Here is a 26,120-nt window from a genome sequence, read left to right as displayed (position 1 = left end):
ATATTCCCTATAGGTCCTGGTTAAATGGCATCCTATTCCCTATATATTCCCTATAGGTCCTGGTTACATGGCATCCTATTCCCTATATATTCCCTATAGGTCCTGGTTACATGGCATCCTATTCCCTATATATTTCCTATAGGTCCTGGTTACATGGCATCCTATTCCCTATATATTCCCTATAGGTCCTGGTTACATGGCATCCTATTCCCTATATATTCCCTATAGGTCCTGGTTAAATGGCATCCTATTCCCTATATATTCCCTATAGGTCCTGGTCAAATGGCATCCTATTCCCTATATATTCCCTATAGGTCCTGGTTACATGGCATCCTATTCCCTATATATTCCCTGGTCAAATGGCATCCTATTCCCTATATATTCCCTATAGGTCCTGGTTACATGGCATCCTATTCCCTATATATTCCCTATAGGTCCTGGTTACATGGCATCCTATTCCCTATATATTCCCTATAGGTCCTAGTCACATGGCATCCTATTCCCTATCCAACGCCCTAGCAAGCCCATCCTCCATCCCTGTCCACAACGCCCTAGCAAGCCCATCCTCCATCCTCCATCCCTGTCCACAACGCCCTAGCAAGCCCATCCTCCATCCCTGTCCACAACGCCCTAGCAAGCCCATCCTCCATCCCTGTCCACAACGCCCTAGCAAGCCCATCCTCCATCCCCCGTCCACAACGCCCTAGGAAGCCGCCAGCCTACTAGTGGCTGGTTTAAAAGGCGAGTCCCGACGTCCTGGGGACCTGGACGGACGTCTAATTTCGCAGTGGAACTGGGGCAACCTGGCTGGTGGGACATTTTCCCATTTTAAATTCCGCTGTCTCCTGGATGACCTCTCTGGGACTAAATATGCTGCCAAGACACTGACACGCATACACACACACAGACACACACACACACACACACAGACAGACCTGAAATTCCTCAGACAGCGTTCCACTTCCAAAAATATCTGATTTTTCTCTGTTGACTCTCTATGACGCCACAAAGTATAGACTAAGAGCTCTTTACAGGTTACGGCTCTACCCATTCAACACACAGAGTAGGCCACGTTCCTCCCTTGTCTTCCCCCCAACACACACACACACACAGCCTGGATGGCTTCTGTAATATGATCTACGGGAAGAATATTCTCCTGACTTGACTTTCCTGGCTGAGGGGATGCAGGGAGAGAGACAGAGAGAGACAGAGAGAGACAGAGGGAGACAGAGGGGAGACAGAGGGAGAGGGAGAGGGAGAGGGAGAGAGAGAGAGAGAGAGAGAGAGGGAGAGAGAGAGAGAGAGAGAGAGAGAGAGAGAGAGAGAGAGAGAGAGAGAGAGAGAGAGAGAGAGAGAGAGAGAGAGAGAGAGAGAGAGAGAGAGAGAGAGAGAGAGAGGAGTACGTTTTGTCTGTCTGTGGGGGGGTGTAGTGTAATTACAGAGTGTATAGCAGACTTGCTCCACTCAATACTCAGCCTGCCACATCACTATGGACACAACAGAATACAAGACTGTTTTAGCTGTTTTTACCCTCTTCAATGTTCTGGTGATATGCTGGTGTGCCCCTCAACGGTTCTGCGAGCCTGGACACGAGGCTCTGGGTAACGTACTACTGTATTCATTCATAACCTTCATGGCTGCTTATGCATTATGGAGCTGTTGAAGTAAGTCATGAGGACGTTTCAGAGACAATTATATATTTTTTTCATGTGTGGTTAGAAAAGGGAATAGTCTTGTTTTACTGCAGCCTAGCAGTCTATCCAGATTAGTGTTGTTAACTGCAGTCTATCCAGATTAGTGTTGTTAACTGCAGTCTGTCCAGATTAGTGTTGTTAACTGCAGTCTATCCAGATTAGTGTTGTTAACTGCAGTCTATCCAGATTAGTGTTGTTAACTGCAGTCTATCCAGATTAGTGTTGTTAACTGCAGTCTGTCCAGATTAGTGTTGTTAACTGCAGTCTATCCAGATTAGTGTTGTTAACTGCAGTCTATCCAGATTTGTGTTGTTAACTGCAGTCTATCCAGATTAGTGTTGTTAACTGCAGTCTATCCAGATTAGTGTTGTTAACTGCAGTCTATCCAGATTTGTGTTGTTAACTGCAGTCTATCCAGATTAGTGTTGTTAACTGCAGTCTATCCATATTAGTGTTGTTAACTGCAGTCTATCCAGATTAGTGTTGTTAACTGCAGTCTATCCAGATTAGTGTTGTTAACTCCAGTCTATCCAGATTAGTGTTGTTAACTCCAGTCTATCCAGATTAGTGTTGTTAACTGCAGTCTATCCAGATTAGTGTTGTTAACTGCAGTCTATCCAGATTAGTGTTGTTAACTGCAGTCTATCCAGACTAGTGTTGTTAACTGCAGTCTATCCAGATTAGTTTTGTTAACTCCAGTCTATCCAGATTAGTGTTGTTAACTCCAGTCTATCCAGATTAGTGTTGTTAACTGCAGTCTATCCAGATTAGTGTTGTTAACTGCAGTCTATCCAGACTAGTGTTGTTAACTGCAGTCTATCCAGATTAGTGTTGTTAACTGCAGTCCATCCAGATTAGTGTTGTTAACTCCAGTCTATCCAGATTAGTGTTGTTAACTGCAGTCTATCCAGATTAGTGTTGTTAACTGCAGTCTATCCAGATTAGTGTTGTTAACTGCAGTCTATCCAGATTTGTGTTGTTAACTGCAGTCTATCCAGATTAGTGTTGTTAACTGCAGTCTATCCAGATTAGTGTTGTTAACTGCAGTCTATCCAGATTAGTGTTGTTAACTCCAGTCTATCCAGATTAGTGTTGTTAACTGCAGTCTATCCAGATTAGTGTTGTTAACTCCAGTCTATCCAGATGAGTGTTGTTAACTCCAGTCTATCCAGATTAGTGTTGTTAACTGCAGTCTATCCAGATTAGTGTTGTTAACTCCAGTCTATCCAGATTAGTGTTGTTAACTCCAGTCTATCCAGATTAGTGTTGTTAACTGCAGTCTATCCAGATTAGTGTTGTTAACTGCAGTCTATCCAGATTAGTGTTGTTAACTGCAGTCTATCCAGATTAGTGCTGTTAACTGCAGTCTATCCAGATTAGTGTTGTTAACTGCAGTCTATCCAGATTAGTGTTGTTAACTGCAGTCTATCCAGATTAGTGTTGTTAACTGCAGTCTATCCAGATTAGTGTTGTTAACTCCAGTCTATCCAGATTAGTGTTGTTAACTGCAGTCTATCCAGATTAGTGTTGTTAACTCCAGTCTATCCAGATTAGTGTTGTTAACTGCAGTCTATCCAGATTAGTGTTGTTAACTCCAGTCTATCCAGATTAGTGTTGTTAACTGCAGTCTATCCAGATTAGTGTTGTTAACTGCAGTCTATCCAGATTAGTGTTGTTAACTCCAGTCTATCCAGATTAGTGTTGTTAACTGCAGTCTATCCAGATTAGTGTTGTTAACTCCAGTCTATCCAGATGAGTGTTGTTAACTCCAGTCTATCCAGATGAGTGTTGTTAACTGCAGTCTATCCAGATTAGTGTTGTTAACTCCAGTCTATCCAGATTAGTGTTGTTAACTCCAGTCTATCCAGATTAGTGTTGTTAACTGCAGTCTATCCAGATTAGTGTTGTTAACTCCAGTCTATCCAGATTAGTGTTGTTAACTGCAGTCTATCCAGATTAGTGTTGTTAACTGCAGTCTATCCAGATTAGTGTTGTTAACTGCAGTCTATCCAGATTAGTGTTGTTAACTGCAGTCTATCCAGATTAGTGTTGTTAACTGCAGTCTATCCAGATTAGTGTTGTTAACTCCAGTCTATCCAGATTAGTGTTGTTAACTCCAGTCTATCCAGATTAGTGTTGTTAACTGCAGTCTATCCAGATTAGTGTTGTTAACTGCAGTCTATCCAGATTAGTGTTGTTAACTGCAGTCTATCCAGATTAGTGTTGTTAACTCCAGTCTATCCAGATTAGTGTTGTTAACTGTAGTCTATCCAGATTAGTGTTGTTAACTGCAGTCTATCCAGATGAGTGTTGTTAACTGCAGTCTGTCCAGATTAGTGTTGTTAACTGCAGTCTATCCAGATTAGTGTTGTTAACTGCAGTCTATCCAGATTAGTGTTGTTAACTGCAGTCTATCCAGACTAGTGTTGTTAACTGCAGTCTATCCAGATTAGTGTTGTTAACTGCAGTCTATCCAGATTAGTGTTGTTAACTCCAGTCTATCCAGATTAGTGTTGTTAACTGCAGTCTATCCAGATTAGTGTTGTTAACTCCAGTCTATCCAGATTAGTGTTGTTAACTCCAGTCTATCCAGATTAGTGTTGTTAACTCCAGTCTATCCAGATTAGTGTTGTTAACTGCAGTCTATCCAGATTAGTGTTGTTAACTCCAGTCTATCCAGATTAGTGTTGTTAACTCCAGTCTATCCAGATGAGTGTTGTTAACTCCAGTCTATCCAGATTAGTGTTGTTAACTGCAGTCTATCCAGATTAGTGTTGTTAACTGCAGTCTATCCAGATTAGTGTTGTTAACTGCAGTCTATCCAGATTAGTGTTGTTAACTGCAGTCTATCCAGACTAGTGTTGTTAACTGCAGTCTATCCAGATTAGTGTTGTTAATTGCAGTCTATCCAGATTAGTGTTGTTAACTCCAGTCTATCCAGATTAGTGTTGTTAACTGCAGTCTATCCAGAGTAGTGTTGTTAACTCCAGTCTATCCAGATTAGTGTTGTTAACTCCAGTCTATCCAGATTAGTGTTGTTAACTGCAGTCTATCCAGATTAGTGTTGTTAACTCCAGTCTATCCAGATTAGTGTTGTTAACTCCAGTCTATCCAGATTAGTGTTGTTAACTGCAGTCTATCCAGATTAGTGTTGTTAACTCCAGTCTATCCAGATTAGTGTTGTTAACTCCAGTCTATCCAGATTAGTGTTGTTAACTGCAGTCTATCCAGATTAGTGTTGTTAACTCCAGTCTATCCAGATTAGTGTTGTTAACTGCAGTCTATCCAGATTAGTGTTGTTAACTCCAGTCTATCCAGATTAGTGTTGTTAACTGCAGTCTATCCAGATTAGTGTTGTTAACTCCAGTCTATCCAGATTAGTGTTGTTAACTCCAGTCTATCCAGATTAGTGTTGTTAACTGCAGTCTATCCAGATTAGTGTTGTTAACTCCAGTCTATCCAGATTAGTGTTGTTAACTCCAGTCTATCCAGATTAGTGTTGTTAACTGCAGTCTGTCCAGATTAGTGTTGTTAACTGCAGTCTATCCAGATTAGTGTTGTTAACTGCAGTCTATCCAGATTAGTGTTGTTAACTGCAGTCTATCCAGATTAGTGTTGTTAACTGCAGTCTATCCAGATTAGTGTTGTTAACTGCAGTCTATCCAGATTAGTGTTGTTAACTGCAGTCTATCCAGATTAGTGTTGTTAACTGCAGTCTATCCAGATTAGTGTTGTTAACTGCAGTCTATCCAGATTAGCCTATAGAGTGCCTGTCTACAATGACCCACCTCCCCTTGGTCCTTTTGTTCAACAGAAAAACCCAAACCCGTGGCAGCAGATCCACAAGGTGCTGCCACGAGAGGTGACTGTATAGTTCCCTTAAGGAAAAGCACCTTTAGTCAATCTGCTTTCTCTGGGAGAGCTTCCCCTGCCTGGAGCACACTGCTATCAGACACACACACAACTGCTCCACCTATCACACCTTCACAGAGAACATAAAGGCCAATCAGACTAGTGAACATAAAGACATGGCTGAAGGCCAATCAGACCAGTGAACATAAAGACATGGCTGAAGGCCAATCAGACCAGTGAACATAAAGACATGGCTGAAGGCCAATCAGACCAGTGAACATAAAGACATGGCTGAGGCCAATCAGCAGTGAACATAAAGACATGGCTGAAGGCCAATCAGACAACATACATCGAGGCCAATCAGACCAGTGAACATAAAGACATGGCTGAAGGCCAATCAGACCAGTGAACATAACCCCTAGCTGTGCATCGCCGCTTTCCATGTTATCTGTTGTCTGTAGCTTGTGAGGTGTGGGAAAAACTTTGTTGCTTTTTTTGTTTTATTGCTTTTTGTGCTATTGCTCTGTCTGCGTGCTTCGTGTTGCTTGTCCTGTGTTTCTGTGTCTGCGTGCTACGTGTTGCTTGTCCTGTGTTTCTCTGTCTGCGTGCTATGTGTTGCTTGTCCTGTGTTTCTCTGTCTGCATGCTACGTGTTGCTTGTCCTGTGTTTCTCTGTCTGCGTGCTACGTGTTGCTTGTCCTGTGTTTCTCTGTCTGCGTGCTACGTGTTACTTGTCCTATGTTTCTCTGTCTGCGTGCTAGGTGTTGCTTGTCCTATGTTTCTCTGTCTGCGTGCTAGGTGTTGCTTGTCCTATGTTTCTCTGTCTGCGTGCTACGTGTTGCTTGTCCTATGTTTCTCTGTCTGCGTGCTAGGTGTTGCTTGTCCTATGTTTCTCTGTCTGCGTGCTACATGTTGCTTGTCCTATGTTTCTCTGTCTGCGTGCTACGTGTTGCTTGTCCTATGTTTCTCTGTCTGCGTGCTACGTGTTGCTTGTCCTATGTTTCTCTGTCTGTGTGCTACGTGTTGCTTGTCCTATGTTGCTCTGCATGTTGCTCACTGCTCATTGTCTGTCTGTATTGTTATTGTAATGGTTTTTAATAACCTGGCCAGGGACTGTGGTTGAAAATTAGCCGGTATTTTAAGTCAGGTTTCTGGTATTTTAAGTCAGGTTACTAGTATTTCAAGTCAGGTTAATAGTATTTCAAGTCAGGTTAATAGTATTTTAAGTCAGGTTACTAGTATTTTAAGTCAGGTTACTGGTATTTTAAGTCAGGTTACTAGTATTTCAAGTCAGGATATTAGTATTTCAAGTCAGGTTAATAGTATTTTAAGTCAGGTTACTAGTATTTTAAGTCAGGTTACTAGTATTTCAAGTCAGGATATTAGTATTTCAAGTCAGGTTAATAGTATTTTAAGTCAGGTTACTGGTATTTTAAGTCAGGTTACTAGTATTTCAAGTCAGGATATTAGTATTTCAAGTTAGGGTAATAGTATTTTAAGTCAGGTTACTAGTATTTTAAGTCATGTTACTAGTATTTCAAGTCAGGTTATTAGTATTTTAATTCCAACCCACAGATAAGTCCAATATCCGTTTATAAGTGCAATATAATTTTCTTAAAAGTTTCAAAGTAAATCTGATCACAGATGATGATGCTTCGTCTATGTTGGTGTCTGACGTTCTTTCTGGAATGGACGTTTTACCTTTGACTCTGCTTCCCTCTAGCGTCTGTTCACCAACGTTGCTTCAACTAATACACTAGTCCAGTGGTTCTCAACCCTCTCCTTGGGGACCCCACCAGACGTTTCACCATGTTGTTGTAGCCCTGAACTATCTCACCTGATTCACCTCGTCAAGGACTTGATGATTAGTTGACAAGTTGAATCAGGTGTGCTAGATGTGCAATAGATCATGAAATACATGGTAAGTCTGGTGGTTCTCAGGGAGAGGTTGGAGATCCACTGCAGAAGGCTACATGTACTTATGTTGTGATGTGTTTTGTATTTTGTATTTTGCAGGAAGATGCAACAACAGTCCAGCTGAAGAAAAACGTAAGTGATTCACTGAACTTTTTTATTGTTATAAGGAAAGAAAGAAATATAAAAATGGATTGTAAAATATATATTATGTATGGTAGTCCAAGTCAACTGTATAGCAGTCAACTATAGCTTACAGTGTTTATAGTGTACATACCACGTGAATTTGTGTCAATTCATCTATATGTGTTGTCTGTATATTCTGTTTATTGTCTGTATATTCTGTTTATTGTCTGTATATTCTGTTTATTGTCTGTATGTTCTGTTTATTTTCTCTCTGTATATTCTGTTTATTGTCTGTATATTCTGTTTATTGTCTCTCTGTATATTCTGTTTATTGTCTCTCTGTATATTCTGTTTATTGTCTCTCTGTATATTATGTTTATTGTCTGTATATTCTGTTTATTGTCTGTATATTCTGTTTATTGTCTGTCTGTATGTACTGTTTATTGTGGCAGTACCATTTAACAGAGTCAAATTCCTTTCCATGCAAATGTAGCAAGATGGAACAAGCCTGTACATAGCTGACCCCCCAAATGGCAGACTATTCCCTAAATAGTTCACTACTTATGACCAGGGACCATAGTGAATAGGGTGCCATTTGACTAGGGACCATAGTGAATAGGGTGCCATTTGACTAGGGACCATAGTGAATAGGGTGCCATTTGACTAGGGACCATAGTGAATAGGGTGCCATTTGACTAGGGACCATAGTAAATAGGGTGCCATTTGACTAGGGACCATAGTAAATAGGGTGCCATTTGACTAGGGACCATAGTAAATAGGGTGCCATTTGACTAGGGACCATAGTAAATAGGGTGCCATTTGACCAGGGACCATAGTAAATAGGGTGCCATTTGACTAGGGACCATAGTAAATAGGGTGCCATTTGACCAGGGACCACAGTGAATAGGGTGCCATTTGACTAGGGACCACAGTGAATAGGGTGCCATTTGACTAGGGACCATAGTGAATAGGGTGCCATTTGACTAGGGACCATAGTGAATAGGGTGCCATTTGACTAGGGACCATAGTGAATAGGGTGCCATTTGACCAGGGACCATAGTGAATAGGGTGCCATTTGACTAGGGACCATAGTGAATAGGGTGCCATTTGACTAGGGACCATAGTGAATAGGGTGCCATTTGACTAGGGACCATAGTGAATAGGGTGCCATTTGGAAAGCCTCCATAGTTTAAGAGAGGACAGGAACATTAGTTTGAACCCTGTGGGGATGTTCTCTGCTGTCGCTGTCTGTCTGGGATGATTTAAAATAGAGTTAGAGAGATCACTTCAGGAGATAACAGAGATATGTTTTGTTAATAAAAACCTTAGTAACGTTCAGAGAACATTCTAAGAATGTTATTTAAAAACATACATTCTGTTCTCAGAACGTTAAGAAAACGTTCCATAAAAACCACAAGAAATCTTTAGTAACGTTTAGAGAACGTTCTAAGAATGTTATTTAAAAACATTCCGTTCTCAGCATCAACAAAACTCTCTCTATCCTCTACCTTGTTCTGGTGTGTTGGCCACGCCCACTAATCGGCCACACCTGATCTTAATGAGAGCTTGTTTCCTTAGAAACGGGGTCTGTTTGAAGAGACTAAAATGAACAGTTTTGTATGAGTTAAGAAAACATGGCATGTTCCAAAACAACTCATCTCGTACAGTCTCATTTCGGCTAAAAAAATTAATCTAGTTGTTTTGGAAAAACAAGGAAGCTCCCTCTGCCAAATTATGGTTCAGCGATTTGGCAAACACATTTACATTTTAGTCATTTAGCAGACGCTCTTATCCAGAGCGACTTACAGTTAGTGAGTGCATAAATTTTTTATAATGGCCCCCCGTGGGAAACGAACCCACAACCCTGCCGTTGCAAGCGCCATGCTCTACCAACTGAGCTACAGGGGACTACACTCTACATTTAGAAAGAATTAGATATATTCTGAGCAATAAATTATCAACATTTAATCAAATCTGGCAGCGTCTCCTCTCTTACTCGGACCATTCGGCGCTATGAATTTGTACATTTTAACGCACTCTCACTTGTAATATTTTAATCTAACCCCGGCACCTGGGGAAGGGAGACCTCTGCCCTTGTTCTGTATGACTTATTTAGTGTTGTTTATTTGGAACTCTGGGTACTTTTCTTATCTGTCTGCTATTTCATGTTTACATAAGATTTGCACACTTGTCTTTTCTACAAGAGACCTTTACACCAGTCTTGTGTGTGTTCAATAAAAAAATATTTGAACGAGACTAATGCCATGAATAGACAACAGAAGGTCATAGGTTAAAGTCTCACTGATGCTGTGCCACAATAACAAATAAATGTGATTAACGCCTAAGCAAATTAATTTGCATGTGTCCTATCTGATTGGAGCACAAAACAGGTAACTCAAAACTAAGCTAGCAGTGCTGTTAAGAGTCTTATTGAAACATGTTCTCAGAAAGTTATTTAATTTCAGTTTCTCAGAACGTTAATAAAAAAACCTCCCAGGAAAACTTTCAAGGAACCTCCCTGCAACCCAAAAAATGTACGTTCCAAGAACGTTCCGTTTTACAGGTCAGGGAAACCTACGGCTTCGTTCCCAGAAACGAATGGGAAACCAAAAAACGTATGTTCCCACAACTTCCAAGGAACCAGATGTGCTGCTAGCTGGGTAAAGTCCCTTAGGTCTTGAGTAAGTCCTATAACATAATAATAATATGCCATTTAGCAGAAGCTTTTATCCAAAGCGACTTACAGTCATGCGTGCATACATTTTTGTGTATGGGTGGTCCCGGGGATCAAACCCACTACCTTGGCGTTACAAGCGCCGTGCTCTACCAGCTGAGCTACAGAGGACCACATACATCAACAATTACATCAACAGTGTAGACAGTAAAGCGTGACCTGGTTCAGTGGCCAAACGCTGTCCAACAATGCAGATAGAAACGCCATGACCAGAGCCGCCATGATTCCTTGTTCTACGTGTCAGAGAGGCATGTTCAACACGGCACACTGTATTTCTATCTGAACGTTCCAAAAATGTTGTGTCCTGCTGAATGTGCCTCAGATCTCCTCTCACCCCTAAGCAGTGTAACCTGGGTTACCAGATCTCCTCTCACCCCTAAGCAGTGTAACCTGGGTTACTGGATCTCCTCTCATCCCTAAGCAGTGTAACCTGGGTTACTGGATCTCTCACCCCTAAGCAGTGTAACCTGGGTTACTAGATCTCTCACCCCTAAGCAGTGTAACCTGGGTTACCAGATCTCCTCTCACCCCTAAGCAGTGTAACCTGGGTTACCAGATCTCCTCTCACCCCTAAGCAGTGTAACCTGGGTTACCAGATCTCCTCTCACCCCTAAGCAGTGTAACCTGGGTTACCAGATCTCCTCTCACCCCTAACCCTCCTCCTCTCCTCCCCAGCGGTGTGTTCAGAGATTAACCTGGGTTACTGCAACGACCTGGACTACTCCAGGTGAGTCTTCTGGTTACCCTCCCTTACGATAAACAGAGGCTGCTATAAACAGAGGCTGCTATAAACAGAGTCTGCTATAAACAGAGTCTGCTATAAACAGAGTCTGCTATAAACAGAGTCTGCTATAAACAGAGTCTGCTATAAACAGAGGCTGCTATAAAAAAGAGGCTGCTATAAACAGAGGCTGCTATAAACAGAGGCTGCTATAAACAGAGGCTGCTATAAACAGAGGCTGCTATAAACAGAGGCTGCTATAAACAGAGTCTGCTATAAACAGAGTCTGCTATAAACAGAGTCTGCTATAAACAGAGTCTGCTATATACAGAGGCTGCTATATACAGAGTCTGCTATAAACAGAGGCTGCTATAAACAGAGGCTGCTATAAACAGAGGCTGCTATAAACAGAGGCTGCTATAAACAGAGGCTGCTATAAACAGAATCCGCTATAAAACAGAGGCTGCTATAAACAGAGTCTGCTATAAACAGAGTCTGCTATAAACAGAGTCTGCTATAAACAGAGTCTGCTATAAACAGCGGCTGCTATAAACAGAGGCTGCTATAAACTGAGGCTGCTATAAATAGAGGCTGCTATAAATAGAGGATGCTATAAACAGAGGCTGCTATAAACAGAGGCTGCTATAAACAGAGGCTGCTATAAACAGAGGCTGCTATAAACAGAATCCGCATCCCAACTGGCATCCTGTTCCCTATATAGTGTCCTTCTTTTCACCAGGGCCCACAGGACTCTAATCAGAAGTAGTGCACTATATAGGGAATAGGGTGCCATTTGGGACCCAAGCAGAGTCTAGTCCCTTCCCTCCCTCCCTCACTCTAGAGGGAAGATATTTCCCACATGGAAATGGAAGAGAATCACTTTGTTTGAGAAAAAAACATTACCAATATGTTGTCATCTACTTGACTGATTGATACATTGACTGATCGACAGACTGATTCACAGATTGATTGAGTGACTGACTAATTGATTAAATAATTGATTGATTTGCTCGACTGACTGGTCAACAGACTGATCGACGGATCGACCAATCAATCGATTGATCAATTGCTGGTCTCTCCCCCAGGACCATCTTCCCTAACATCCTAGGTCAGCGGTCTCGTCATGAGGTGGAGTCTGGAGCTGAGTACCTCCTCCTGTCTGTGGTCCATGGTCTCCTCAACGGGGAGTGTTCCCCTGACATCCGTCTGCTGGGGTGCTCCGTCCTCGCCCCGCGCTGCCAGGACCTACCCAGCCCCGCGCCCGTCAAGGTGTGTCCCTGCTAGCACATTAGGTTGCTTGGAACAAAGCCGTACGTTTCCTGACCGGAAAGGAAGTGAACATTTTCACCTGTTCCTGGGAAACATAACATTTTATGTTGCAGGGAGGTTCTGAGAACGTTTTACTATGGTTCCCTGAAGGTTTTATTAACGTTCTGAGAACGGAAATTATAAACGTGTTTCATTAAGACACTGCTAGCTTAACTGTTTTGAACTTGAAGTACAGCTAGGACACATGGAAATGAATTTGCTTAGGCATTAATCATGCAAACACTTTTATTGTGCCACAGGGTCAGTGAGTTTCAAACCTATGATCTTCTGTTCTCTATCCATGGCATTAGTCCACTGCACCACCAGGATGGAGTTAACATGCCATGTTTAAAAAAAAAACTCATACAAAGGTATTCAATTTAGTCTCTTCAAACAGACCCCGTTTCAAAGGAAACAAGATCTCATTAAGATGAGGTGTGGACAATTAGTGGGCGCAGCTCAACACACGTGAACACACTTAACATTTCTAAGAATGTAATTTAAAAAACGTATATGTTACGCTTTCAGCACCAACAAGAGCAGAGTATTCAGAGTTTTGTTGGTGCTGAAAGCGGAACATATACGTTTTTTTAAATAACATTCTTAGAACGCTAATGTTTTCTTTTGGTTTTTAATGTTCTGAGAACATTACTTTAAATAGCACCGCGAGGAAAACTGCAGAAAATGTTACGCTGAAGTATTGAAATTCCCACAGAAGCAAGTTTTTTTAACTTTCTCTGAACTATTTGAGGACATTCCCAATTTCAAACCAGTTGGAGAACATTCCTAGAACCTTACCAAACATTTAATTAAATGTAATCATGTTTTAACTTTTAGGAAATGTTCTGTTTAAACTAATGAAACGCAAAGAAAATCATGTTATTTTGTCAAGTTCCTTAAATGTGCTGAGAATGTTCCAAAGCCAAGCAACTATCCTGCTCCATTCCCAGAATGTTGTGGGAAGGTTGTATGGAAAATAACCATAGGACAACCACGCTCTCACCAAGCTCTAAGAAACATAGGGTTCTCAGAACATTATGTGCTAGCTGGGGAGGATGTGAGGAATCAAGGAAATACAATTGAGATTCAATGTGTAAAAGTCCCTACATGTGGTGTCAGGATTAGTAGAACAAACTAGCCGATTACCGATTGAACTAAACCCTGTAACAGTGTGTTTGTGTGGGTGTGGAAGGGGGTTGGACACAGGATGGTACAGGATCCATCTCATATGGATTAATACAGTATTCTCCCCCTCCCCCTTCTTCTTCTTCTTCTTCTTCTTCTTCTTCTTCTTCTTCTTCTTCTTCTTCTTCTTCTTCTTCTTCTTCTTCTTCTTCTTCTTCTTCTTCTTCTTCTTCTTCTTCTTCTTCTTCTTCTTCTTCTTCTTCTTCTTCTTCTTCCCCCCCTCCTCCCCCCCCCTCCTCCTCCTCCTCCCCCTCCTCCTCCTCCTCCTCCTCCTTCTTCTCCTCCTCCTCCTTCTTCTTCTTCAGTCGTGCCGCAGTACGTGTGAGGCGGTGAGGAAGGGGTGTGGCCATGCGTTCGAGGGCATCGACATGGCGTGGCCTTACTTCCTAGACTGTGACCGGTTCTTCGCCAGCGAACAGGAAGGCTGTCACGACCCGCTGGCCCCGTTAAGAGGTAGCCCTAATGGAATTGTACATGTTAAAAACGTGTTGGATATTTAATAATTACACAATAAGAGTTTTTACTGTACTGCAACGCATTGAATTTTAACTTCCTGTCTTAGCATTCACAAACACCTTAAAAGATAGTTTGGACGGAGTGCATTTTTAGTTCCTAAATACATTACAAATGTATTGGAAAGAGCTTACGAAGTAATTTAACATCCCATGGATGAAACGTGTTAGAATTGCAATCGGAATGTGTGTCCCTGATATTAAAATCAGTGTCAGAAAACCCATTATGTTCAATTCAGCTAATCTCCCTCCCCCTTCCTCCCTATCTCTCCCCCGCCCCCTCTCCTCCTTCGCCCTCCCCCTCTCAGCCAGACAGGAAGTGGCTTTCTCCAACCTGTCTCCAGACGAACCCTCCACCATCATTCAGTTCACATACCACTCCAACGCCCAGATGTACAGCGTTCTGAAGAGGACCGCTGCCAAGTGCTCCCACATCTCCAAAACCTACAGGTACTGGTCGTTGTCTGCTGCTGTTTTTGACATGAAATATCCCCTCGGGGGACCAATAAAGTACCTATCTATCTATCTACAGTATCGGACGCAGCACAGAGGGGAAAGACCTCCTGGCCATAGAGTTCACAGACAACCCCGGAGGGCACGAACTACGTGAGTGTGTAGTGATTTAAGGTGTAGTGATTTCTGGGGGTTTGAACAGCAATGGGGGCAAAGTGATCTAGGGGGCCTATTGGCACATGGCAAGTTGAGTACCTCCTGCACCTTTAACGTCTTCTAACATGAACTTTGACACAGGTTTAGTCCTTCTTGAGCAATCTTTCCTGTCTCTCACCCCCTCCCCTCCTGCCCCATCTCTCCTTCCCTCCTCCCCCCTCCCCTCCTCCCCATCTCTCCCTCATCTCTCCCTCCCCCATCTCTCCTCCCCATCTCTCCCTCACCTCCTCCCCATCTCATCTCCTCCTCACCCCTCCCCCATCTCTCCCTCCCATCCACCTCCTCCCATATTTCCTCCCTCATCCTCCCCATCTCTCCCTCCCCCATCTCTCCCTCCCCCCTCCTCCCCCCTCCTCCCCTCCTCCCTCCTCTCCCCCCCTCCTCAGTGGAACCAGAGATCAAGCTGGTTGGCAACATGCATGGCAACGAGGTCCTGGGTCGCCAACTGCTGCTCTACCTGGCCCAGTACCTGTGTTCCGAGTATCTCCTTGGCAACCAGCGCATCCAGACGCTCGTCAACACCACGCGCGTCCACATCCTGGCGTCCATGAACCCCGACGGTTATGAGCTGGCGGCCGCCGAGGTAGAGGCTAGCAACGACCCGGAACAACAACCACACTACAACCAGGAAGTAAATCACAGATGAATAAAAAACGTCGAAGCCGGTCCGACCAACCGCCGCATAGAGATAGAAAGAGGCCACGCCTCCTATCTTCTCCATTATAGCGTCTGTGACAGCATGGGTGGGGGCACTCTCTTTCTAAGCCCGCCCCTTTCCAACTGCCTATCATCTCCTTGAGCTCTCCTATTGGTCTAGCCCCTCCCACTACCAGAGAGAGGAGAGTGATAGTGTCCTTAACCAATCAGCAAGACCAGTCAGTAAGACTGTTGTCATGGAAACACAATAACTTTTTTTTTTGTAACCGTGTTTAAGGTCGAAAAAAAATACGGACCTGAACCTTCTTAACACTGCTAGAAATCCCAAAACACACGTTTTTCTTCCCACAACAAATAATTGATATTTAATAGATAGAACTTCTAGATGTTTTCCCCAACAGCTGGCAGTGGGAAGATCTATTCTCTTCTTCTTCTTCATTTCTGTCTTCTTCACACAAACAGCATGTCCTGTCTGCTACTGGACAGCTTGTTCTCTCCAGACGGATACATAGTCTGGCCCAAACGGCCCAAAAATGTAATGCACTGTATACGGAATGATCATTGTGACTTGACTGGGAAAATCTCTGGGCCCTCATCCGGTCACATGGTCAAGGAAACACTCCTGACCTCTTATATTCATCCTATCCAATCACATTCTTCTAATCGACATGACTTCCATTACCCATGATGCTTCACTCTTCACTCCTCACCGTCATGGTCCTGCAGGGTCGTGTGGTGTTGAACCATGTCTAGGGTCACAATCTCTACCGTGTGTGTCTGTGTGTGTGTGTCTGTGTGTCTGTGTGTGTCTGTGTGTGTCTGTGTGTGTCTGTGTGTGTGTGTGTGTGTGTGTGTGTGTGTGTGTGTGTGTGTGTGTGTGTGTGTGTGTGTGTCTGTGTGTGTGTGTGTGTGTGTGTGTTGTGTGTGTGTGTGTGTGTGTGCAGGGTCACGAGCTCAACGGTTGGACGGTGGGTCGCACCAACGCTCAGAACCTAGACTTGAACCGGAACTTTCCTGACCTGACTTCTATTCTCTACCGGAATCGCAGGATCAAAGGGTTCCGCACCGACCACATCCCCATCCCAGACTCTTACTGGTTTGGTAAGGTATGTAGCCACAACTCGCTACATTGGTGTCGGAAGTGGGATGGCGCCAGTGAGGCCATCGGAGAGGTGTGACACATGAGGGGTTTAACTAGCTTCTCTGTAGCAAGTCCCTCAGGTGTACGTACGTAACTCTCCGATGGTATGGGAACTTAGCTTTTTGTTGGTTTGGATAAGTATAGGACATTCCTCCTGTTTCGGTAAGGTATTTACAAGGGGTGTGCCAAGTATTTGGACAAAATCAGTATCGTAAGGGATTTGCGCAATTTTCAGGATCCGATTAATGATGCAAATATCTTTGTCATGATCTGTGATGGGGAAAACACCCATCTCTCTCATGTCACTCAAACAGTGTGAGGTGGTGATCCTCTGAATAACTGAATTCTGCTGTCTGTGAAGAAATAGATCCTGCTGCTTGGACAGAGCAAAACTCTCCTCTCCTCTCTCCTCTTCTCCATCTCTCCTCTCTCCCCCTCTCCTCTCCTCTCTCCTCTTCTCTGTCTCTCCTCTCCTCTCCTCTCTCCTCTCTCCCCCTCTCCTCTCCTCTCCTCTCTCCTCTCCTCTCTCCCCCTCTCCTCTCCTCTCTCCTCTTCTCCGTCTCTCCTCTCAGGTAGCTTCAGAGACCTATGCAGTGATGAAGTGGATCAGGTCTGTGCCGTTTGTCCAGTCTGCTAGCCTCCATGGTGGAGAGCTGGTGATCTCTTATCCCTTTGACTTCTCCAGACACCTCCATGAAGAGAGGATGTTCTCCCCTACACCTGATGAACAGGTACCCTGTCCTGTCCTACACCTGACCAACAGGTACCCTGTCCTGTCCTACACCTGACCAACAGGTACCCTGTCCTATCCTACACCTGACCAACAGGTACCCTGTCCTGTCCTACACCAGACCAACAGGTACCCTGTCCTGTCCTACACCTGACCAACAGGTACCCTGTCCTGTCCTACACCTGACCAACAGGTACCCTGTCCTACACCTGACCAACAGGTACCCTGTCCTGTCCTACACCTGACCAACAGGTACCCTGTCCTGTCCTACACCTGACCAACAGGTACCCTGTCCTATCCTACACCTGACCAACAGGTACCCTGTCCTACACCTGACCAACAGGTACCCTGTCCTATCCTACACCTGACCAACAGGTACCCTGTCCTATACCTGACCAACAGGTACCCTGTCCTGTCCTACACCTGACCAACAGGTACCCTGTCCTGTCCTACACCTGACCAACAGGTACCCTGTCCTACACCTGACCAACAGGTACCCTGTCCTATCCTACACCTGACCAACAGGTACCCTGTCCTATACCTGACCAACAGGTACCCTGTCCTGTCCTACACCTGACCAACAGGTACCCTGTCCTATCCTATACCTGACCAACAGGTACCCTGTCCTATACCTGACCAACAGGTACCCTGTCCTATCCTATACCTGACCAACAGGTACCCTGTCCTACACCTGACCAACAGGTACCCTGTCCTACACCTGACCAACAGGTACCCTGTCCTACACCTGACCAACAGGTACCCTGTCCTATCCTACACCTGACCAACAGGTACCCTGTCCTACACCTGACCAACAGGTACCCTGTCCTGTCCTACACCTGACCAACAGGTACCCTGTCCTGTCCTACACCTGACCAACAGGTACCCTGTCCTGTCCTACACCTGACCAACTGGTACCCTGTCCTGTCCTACACCTGAAAAACAGGTACCCTGTCCTGTCCTACACCTGACCAACAGGTACCCTGTCCTATCCTACACTTGACCAACAGGTACCCTGTCATGTCCTACACCAGACCAACAGGTACCCTGTCCTACACCTGACCAACAGGTACCCTGTCCTATCCTACACTTGACCAACAGGTACCCTGTCATGTCCTACACCTGACCAACAGGTACCCTGTCCTACACCTGACCAACAGGTACCCTGTCCTGTCCTACACCTGACCAACAGGTACCCTGTCCTATCCTACACCTGACCAACAGGTACCCTGTCCTACACCTGACCAACAGGTACCCTGTCCTACACCTGACCAACAGGTACCCTGTCCTATCCTACACCTGACCAACAGGTACCCTGTCCTACACCTGACCAACAGGTACCCTGTCCTACACCTGACCAACAGGTACCCTGTCCTATCCTACACCTGACCAACAGGTACCCTGTCCTACACCTGACCAACAGGTACCCTGTCCTACACCTGACCAACAGGTACCCTGTCCTACACATAGTTTATGTCAGGTGTGAAAACCTCTTCTGTTCTGAGGCCCACTGAAAGTCTTGGGGACAGATATGACATTTTGAAGAGTGTGACTGTGTTCCTCTCTGCAGGCGTTTAAGCAGCTGGCCCGGACGTACGCAGACTCTCACGCCAGCATGGCCGACAACAACACAGAGAGGTGATTATATTCAGGTACATTATTATAGGTGATTATATTACCCCCTTGTTGGATGACGTATATATTCTATATTATATTAGGTGTGGAGCGTCCTTCATCAGGAGCGGAGGCATCATCAACGGAGCTCTGTGGTACAGCTTCCCAGGGGGTATGGAACCTTCTGTCTCTTCTCTCCTCCTCTCCTCTACGGAACCTTCTATCTCTTCTCTCCTCTCCTCTACGGAATCTTCTATCTCTTCTCTCCTCCTCTCCTCTACGGAACCTTCTATCTCTTCTCTCCTCTACGGAACCTTCTATCTCTTCTCTCCTCTCCTCTACGGAATCTTCTATCTCTTCTCTCCTCTCCTCTACGGAACCTTCTATCTCTTCTCTCCTCTCTTCTACGGAACCTTCTATCTCTTCTCTCCTCCTCTCCTCTACAGAACCTTCTATCTCTTCTCTCCTCCTCTCCTCTACGGAACCTTCTATCTCTTCTCTCCTCCTCTCCTCTACGGAACCTTCTATCTCTTCTCTCCTCCTCTCCTCTACGGAATCTTCTATCTCTTCTCTCCTCTCCTCTACGGAACCTTCTATCTCTTCTCTTCTCTCCTCTCTTCTACGGAACCTTCTACAGTGGGGGAAAAAAGTATTTAGTCAGCCACCAATTGTGCAAGTTCTCCCACTTAAAAAGATGAGAGAGGCCTGTAATTTTCATCATAGGTACACGTCAACTATGACAGACAAAATTAGAAAAAAAATTCCAGAAAATCACATTGTAGGATTTTTTATGAATTTATTTGCAAATTATGGTGGAAAATAAGTATTTGGTCAATAACAAACGTTTCTCAATACTTTGTTATATACCCTTTGTTGGCAATGACACAGGTCAAACGTTTTCTGTAAGTCTTCACAAGGTTTTCACACACTGTTGCTGGTATTTTGGCCCATTCCTCCATGCAGATCTCCTCTAGAGCAGTGATGTTTTGTGGCTGTCGCTGGGCAACACGGACTTTCAACTCCCTCCAAAAGATTTTCTATGGGGTTGAGATCTGGAGACTGGCTAGGCCACTCCAGGACCTTGAAATGCTTCTTACGAAGCCACTCCTTCGTTGCCCGGGCGGTGTGTTTGGGATCATTGTCATGCTGAAAGACCCAGCCACGTTTCATCTTCAATGCCCTTGCTGATGGAAGGAGGTTTTCACTCAAAAATCTCACGATACATGGCCCCATTCATTCTTTCCTTTACACGGATCAGTCGTCCTGGTCCCTTTGCAGAAAAACAGCCCCAAAGCATGATGTTTCCACCCCCATGCTTCACAGTAGGTATGGTGTTCTTGGATGCAACTCAGCATTCTTTGTCCTCCAAACACGACGAGTTGAGTTTTTACCAAAAAGTTCTATTTTGGTTTCATCTGACCATATGACATTCTCCCAATCCTCTTCTGGATCATCCAAATGCACTCTAGCAAACTTCAGACGGGCCTGGACATGTACTGGCTTAAGCGGGGGGACACGTCTGGCACTGCAGGATTTGAGTCCCTGGCGGCGTAGTGTGTTACTGATGGTAGGCTTTGTTACTTTGGTCCCAGCTCTCTGCAGGTCATTCACTAGGTCCCCCCGTGTGGTTCTGGGATTTTTGCTCACCGTTCTTGTGATCATTTTGACCCCACGGGGTGAGATCTTGTGTGGAGCCCCAGATCGAGGGGAGATTATCAGTGGTCTTGTATGTCTTCCATTTCCTAATAATTGCTCCCACAGTTGATTTCTTCAAACCAAGCTGCTTACCTATTGCAGATTCAGTCTTCCAGCCTGGTGCAGGTCTACAATTTAGTTTCTGGTGTCCTTTGACAGCTCTTTGGTCTTGGCCATAGTGGAGTTTGGAGTGTGACTGTTTGAGGTTGTGGACAGGTGTCTTTTATACTGATAACAAGTTCAAACAGGTGCCATTAATACAGGTAATGAGTGGAGGACAGAGGAGCCTCTTAAAAAAGAAGTTACAGGTCTGTGAGAGCCAGAAATCTTGCTTGTTTGTAGGTGACCAAATACTTATTTTCCACCATAATTTGCAAATAAATTCATTAAAAATCCTACAATGTGATTTTCTGGATTGTTTTTTCTCCATTTGTCTGTCATAGTTGACCTGTACATATGATGAAAATTACAGGCCTCTCTCATCTTTTTAAGTGGGAGAACTTGCACAATTGGTGGCTGACTAAATACTTTTTTGCCCCACTGTATCTCTTCTCCTCTACGGAACCTTCTATCTCTTCTCTCCTCCTCTCCTCTACGGAACCTTCTATCTCTTCTCTCCTCCTCTCCTCTACGGAACCTTCTATCTCTTCTCTCCTCCTCTCCTCTACGGAACCTTCTATCTCTTCTCTCCTCCTCTCCTCTACGGAACCCTCTATCTCTCCTCTCCTCCTCTCCTCTACGGAACCTTCTATCTCTTCTCTCCTCCTCTCCTCTACGGAACCTTCTATCTCTCCTCTCCTCCTCTCCTCTACGGGACCTTCTATCTCTTCTCTCCTCCTCTCCTCAACCTCCCCTTCTCTCTTTCCTGTATCTCTGTGTGTTAACTCTCAGTACCTGTGTGTGTGTGTGTATATCTAAGGTGTGTGTGTCTAGTGTATATATCTAAGGTGTGTGTGTGTGTGTGTGTGTGTGTGTGTGTGTGTGTGTGTGTGTGTGTGTGTGTGTGTGTGTGTGTCTAGTGTATATATCTAAGGTGTGTGTGTGTGTGTGTGTGTGTGTGTGTGTGTGTGTGTGTGTGTGTGTGTGTGTGTGTGTGTCTAGTGTATATATCTAAGGTGTGTGTGTGATGTCTCCGGTACCGTAGGTATGTCAGACTTTAACTACCTCCACACTAACTGTCTGGAGATCACGGTGGAGCTGGGCTGTGACAAGTTCCCTTCTGAAGAGGAGCTCTACCCAGAGTGGCTCAGGAACAAGGAGGCCCTGCTCAGTTTCATGGAGTCGGTGGGTCTGCCCCTCTGTAGCCCAGCGACCAGGCAGCCATTTTGTGCCGTAGTTATACTGTAGAAGGCCTATGTGTTATCTACAGGAGGACAGCTGGCTCTTTGGAATGGCTGGAATGGAATACATGGAACGGAACATGGAACAGATGGAAACATGTTTGATACCTTTCCATTCATTCCAATATAGCCTTACAATGAGCTGCCACCCTACTATTTATTTTCACCAGTCTCCACTGACCTCATCATTCCCTGCCATTCGCTGATAGGTTAGAAACTTCCTGAAACTTTCCCAAAATGTCCTGGGTTTCTAGAAATCCTGGTTGGAAGATTCCTGGAATCAGGAGGGTGGGGAAAAAAAGCAGTCAATTCTATTCCCTGTTGCTCCATGATATCCATGTCATTCCCCTAGCCGGATATTCCCTGATGTTATTCCCTGTCGCTCCATGATATCCATGTCATTCCCCTAGCCGGATATTCCCTGATGTTATTCCCTGTCGCTCCATGATATCCATGTCATTCCCCTAGCCGGATATTCCCTGATGTTATTCCCTGTCGTTCCATGATATCCATGTCATTCCCCTAGCCGGATATTCCCTGATGTTATTCCCTGTCGCTCCATGATATCCATGTCATTCCCCTAGCCGGATATTCCCTGATGTTATTCCCTGTCGTTCCATGATATCCATGTCATTCCCCTAGCCGGATATTCCCTGATGTTATTCCCTGTCGTTCCATGATATCCATGTCATTCCCCTAGCCTGATATTCCCTGATGTTATTCCCTGTTGCTCCATGATATCCATGTCATTCCCCTAGCCGGATATTCCCTGATGTTATTCCCTGTCGTTCCTTCTGCAGGTCCACAGAGGTATAAAGGGAGTGGTGAAGGATGAGGAGGGCTATGGAATAAAGGGAGCGTCCATATCTGTCAGGGGAATACGTAAAGATGTCACCACAGGTAACCACTACAGTAACTGTTAGCCGTAGTTCAGGATCATGTCTGCGTCCCAGACGGCTACTTCTGAGCCAGGGTGAGGGAGGGAGAGATACGGGGAGGAGAGGATGAGGGAGGGAGAGATGAGGGGGAGGAGGAGGGTGAGAGAGGGGTAGAGAGACAGGAAAGATTGCTGAAGAAGGACAAAACCTGTAGGATAAATAATAATAATATGTCATTTAGCAGACGCTTTTATCCAAAGCGACTTACAGTCATGCGTGCATACATTTTTGTGTATGGGTGGTCCCGGGGTTCGAACCCACTACCTTGGCGTTACAAGCGCCGTGCTCTACCAGCTGAGCTACAGAGGACCACAGAGGATCACTGTGTAGGACATAAGGTTCCATTTGGGACGTGGACCATAACTGGTTTCATAATTTAGCTTTTCCAGATGCTCCAAGCGGTTTCCACTGTATGGGGAAATGTAGAGACGTCTGCAGTTTACACGCAAAGGAAAATAAACATTATTCTGACATTGCGTCATCACTGGAGAGACGTGATATCAAGACAAACATTTTCTCATGGTGGTTACCCTGTAAAACATGTCACTGTATCCCTCCCCCCCTCCCTCTCCCTCCCTCTCTCTCTCTCTCTCTCCCTCTCTCTCCCCTCTCTCCCTCCCTCCCTCCCTCCCTCCCTCTCTCTCTCTCTCTCTCCTCCCTCCTCCCTCCCTCTCTCTCTCTCTCCCTCTCTCTCTCTCTCTCTCTCTCTCTCTCTCTCTCTCTCTCTCTCTCTCTCTCCCTCCCTCTCTCTCTCTACAGCGGAGGATGGTGATTACTGGAGGTTAATGAACTCAGGAACCCACATCATAACAGCGTCAGCTAAAGGTTACTCCAAGGTCAGCAAGAGAATTTACCTGCCTGCTCACATGGATAAACCTGGCCGGGTCGACTTCGTGCTCAAAAAGGTACTTGTAAAGTTAGTGGTTTATCTGTGATGTTTTTGTGTCAGGATCAGTGTTTCAGATATATGATGTTGATGTCAGTGTCATGATATCTGAGATGTATGATGTTGATGTCAGTGTCATGATATCTGAGATGTATGATGTTGATGTCAGTGTCGTGATATCTGAGATATATGATGTTGATGTCAGTGTCGTGATATCTGAGATGTATGATGTTGATGTCAGTGTCATGATATCTGAGATATATGATGTTGATGTCAGTGTCATGATATCTGAGATATATGATGTTGATGTCAGTGTCATGATATCTGAGATATATGATGTTGATGTCAGTGTCATGATATCTGAGATATATGATGTTGATGTCAGTGTCATGATATCTGAGATATATGATGTTGATGTCAGTGTCATTATATCTGAGATATATGATGTTGATGTCAGTGTCATGATATCTGAGATATAATGTTCTTCCTCTTCTCTTTCCTCCTCCTCCTCCTCCTCCTCCTCCTCCTCCTCCTCCTCCTCCCTCTCCAGGTCTTCATCAGTAAAACCAGACTACCACCTGTTGTTTTCCATTTCCTATCCCCTCCCCCCTCCTCCCTCTCCCTTTCCCACTCCCCCCTCCCCCCTCCTCCCTCTCCTCCCTCTCCCCTCTCCTCCCTCCCCCTCTCCCCTCTCCCCCTCCTCCCCCTCTCTCCCCTCTCCCCTCTCCCTCTCCCCTCTCCCCTCTCCTCCCTCTCCCCTCTCCCCTCTCCCTCCTCCCTCCCTCCTCCCTCTCCCTCTCCCCCTCTCCCCTCTCCTCCCTCCTCCCCTCTCCCCCCTCCTCCCTCACCTCCCTCTCCCTCTCCCCTACCTCTCATTAAAGATATTTCTGTCCTCTCCTCCAGGTCCCTGTCCAGCCAGTAGGACCAGACTACCACCTGTTCCTCAGCTCCTCCCTGGACACCTACGACCGCTTCGACCCCTACAACCAGTTCCAGCGCTACGGCCGCGCCGAGCCGGGAGAACCGGGAGAACCCAGGGAACCGGGGATGGGAGGAGAGCGTCAGGAGAAGCCGTGGTGGTGGAATTACTTTACCCAGGCAGGGGTCTCAGCTCCCACCTGGCTGCTACGCAACTAGAGGACTGGACAGGATAAAGACTAGACTGAAATGGCACACTATTCCCTTATTTAGTGCACTACATTTGACCAGAGCCCACAGGGCAGAGGGCAGGGGTCCTTCCTTGTAGTATGCATCCCAAATGGCACCCCTTTTCCTTATATAGTGCACCCTATTCCCTATATAGTGCACAGCTATATAGGACTATTTGGAATGCCTCCTACAAGTAGAGGCATGAATTGGTTCTCAATCTTTTTTGGTTTCTGTCCCCCGTCACATTTAGCTCTGGCCGGAGTACCACCAACGTTCCCCTCATGTTACCAGAAGGCCTGTGTTCTGATCAGTCTTCCTAAGTAAGCTACGCCCGGTAGATAGGACAGGTTCCCCCGTCCCCCAGGGGTACACCTACCTCCGCTATGGACAGGAGTCTGAACATGTGTTGTGTCCTGACCAGGGAAGACTCTGGGCTCCCATTCAGATATTGGGTGTTCTATTTAGAATGTTTCATTAACTCATTCTAATCACAACGTTCTGCCTTTCTCAGTGTTCTATTTAGAATGTTTCATTAAGTCATTCTAATCACAACGTTCTGCCTTCCTCAGTGTTCTATTTAGAATGTTTCATTAATTAATTCTAATCACAACGTTCTGCCTTCCTCAGTGTTCTGTTTAGAATGTTTCATTAATTAATTCTAATCACAACGTTCTGCCTTCCTCAGTGTTCTGTTTAGAATGTTTCATTAAGTCATTCTAATCACAACATTCCTCCTCTGAGTTCTGCCTTCCTCAGTGTTCTAATAATGCTTCTGTTTCAATGTCTTTCTGTTACAACAAGTAGACTTGAGGATCTAACAGGTTGGGACACACACAAACTCCTCTTTGCCTCTTAGTGGGGCTCATTTGTCATTTTTAAGGATTGGGGGCAAATTCTAAACACACAGACAGCTGGTGAAGACTTACTGCCTTCAGGACTCAGCATGTCTAAAGATACTCCGCTCCTCTGCCCCCCCTACCCTGAGTTGGAGAACACTGTTCTAGACACTGGTCAGTGGTGGTCAAACTTCTATGGCCCCTATCTATTTCCTTCACTATGTTGACCAGGGCCCATTGGCTCTGACGGAGACGTTGACCAGGGCCCTGGCGGAGACGTTGACCAGGGCCCTGGCGGAGACGTTGACCAGGGCCCTGGCGGAGACGTTGACCAGGGCCCATATGAAAAGAAGAGCTAAAGTCAGCTGTGTCAGTCTATAGCCTACCAGAATCACAAACATCTTCATAAATCACTATTAGATG

At 45.1% G+C, this 26,120-nt stretch overlaps 1 protein-coding gene across 3 annotated transcripts; it reads left to right on the top strand.

Annotated features, from left to right (window-relative positions):
- The first annotated feature begins 1,424 nt into the window (after window positions 1-1,424).
- On the top strand, window positions 1,425-25,836 carry LOC121532359 (carboxypeptidase Z). Of its 3 annotated transcripts, none has more exons than XM_041838302.2 (16): window positions 1,425-1,601; window positions 7,562-7,594; window positions 10,995-11,046; window positions 12,126-12,309; window positions 13,839-13,986; window positions 14,354-14,495; window positions 14,578-14,651; window positions 15,101-15,297; window positions 16,316-16,477; window positions 17,085-17,243; window positions 18,810-18,877; window positions 18,958-19,025; window positions 21,693-21,832; window positions 22,689-22,788; window positions 23,586-23,731; window positions 24,616-25,836. In XM_041838302.2, exons 1-16 carry the CDS (start codon window positions 1,490-1,492, stop codon window positions 24,847-24,849), a joined length of 2,019 nt encoding a protein of 672 aa, XP_041694236.2. In that variant the 5' UTR covers window positions 1,425-1,489; the 3' UTR covers window positions 24,850-25,836. The 3 variants fall into 3 exon arrangements, with proteins under 3 accessions (XP_041694236.2, XP_041694235.2, XP_041694237.2); XM_041838301.2 differs by having other exon boundaries at window positions 15,101-15,345; XM_041838303.2 differs by lacking the exons at window positions 7,562-7,594; window positions 10,995-11,046 and having other exon boundaries at window positions 1,467-1,601; window positions 15,101-15,345.
- The last annotated feature ends 284 nt before the right edge of the window (window positions 25,837-26,120 follow it).

Source organism: Coregonus clupeaformis, chromosome 19 (genome assembly GCF_020615455.1).
Source record: "Coregonus clupeaformis isolate EN_2021a chromosome 19, ASM2061545v1, whole genome shotgun sequence".
In the NCBI taxonomy this organism is placed as follows: Eukaryota; Metazoa; Chordata; class Actinopteri; order Salmoniformes; family Salmonidae; genus Coregonus; species Coregonus clupeaformis.
The sequence above is the reverse complement of the archived record's forward strand: the minus strand, read 5'-3'. Positions and strand labels throughout refer to the sequence as shown.

What these genes read in the sequence shown, in the direction of transcription:
- LOC121532359 (XM_041838301.2), top strand. Translation starts at nt 1,490, where the DNA reads ATGGACACAACAGAATACAAGACTGTTTTAGCTGTTTTTACCCTCTTC. An exon ending in CCCCGGAGGGCACGAACTAC is followed by an intron (nt 14,652 to 15,100) that starts GTGAGTGTGTAG and finishes CCCCCTCCTCAG; the next exon opens with TGGAACCAGAGATCAAGCTG. An exon ending in ACTCTTACTGGTTTGGTAAG is followed by an intron (nt 16,478 to 17,084) that starts GTATGTAGCCAC and finishes CTCTCCTCTCAG; the next exon opens with GTAGCTTCAGAGACCTATGC.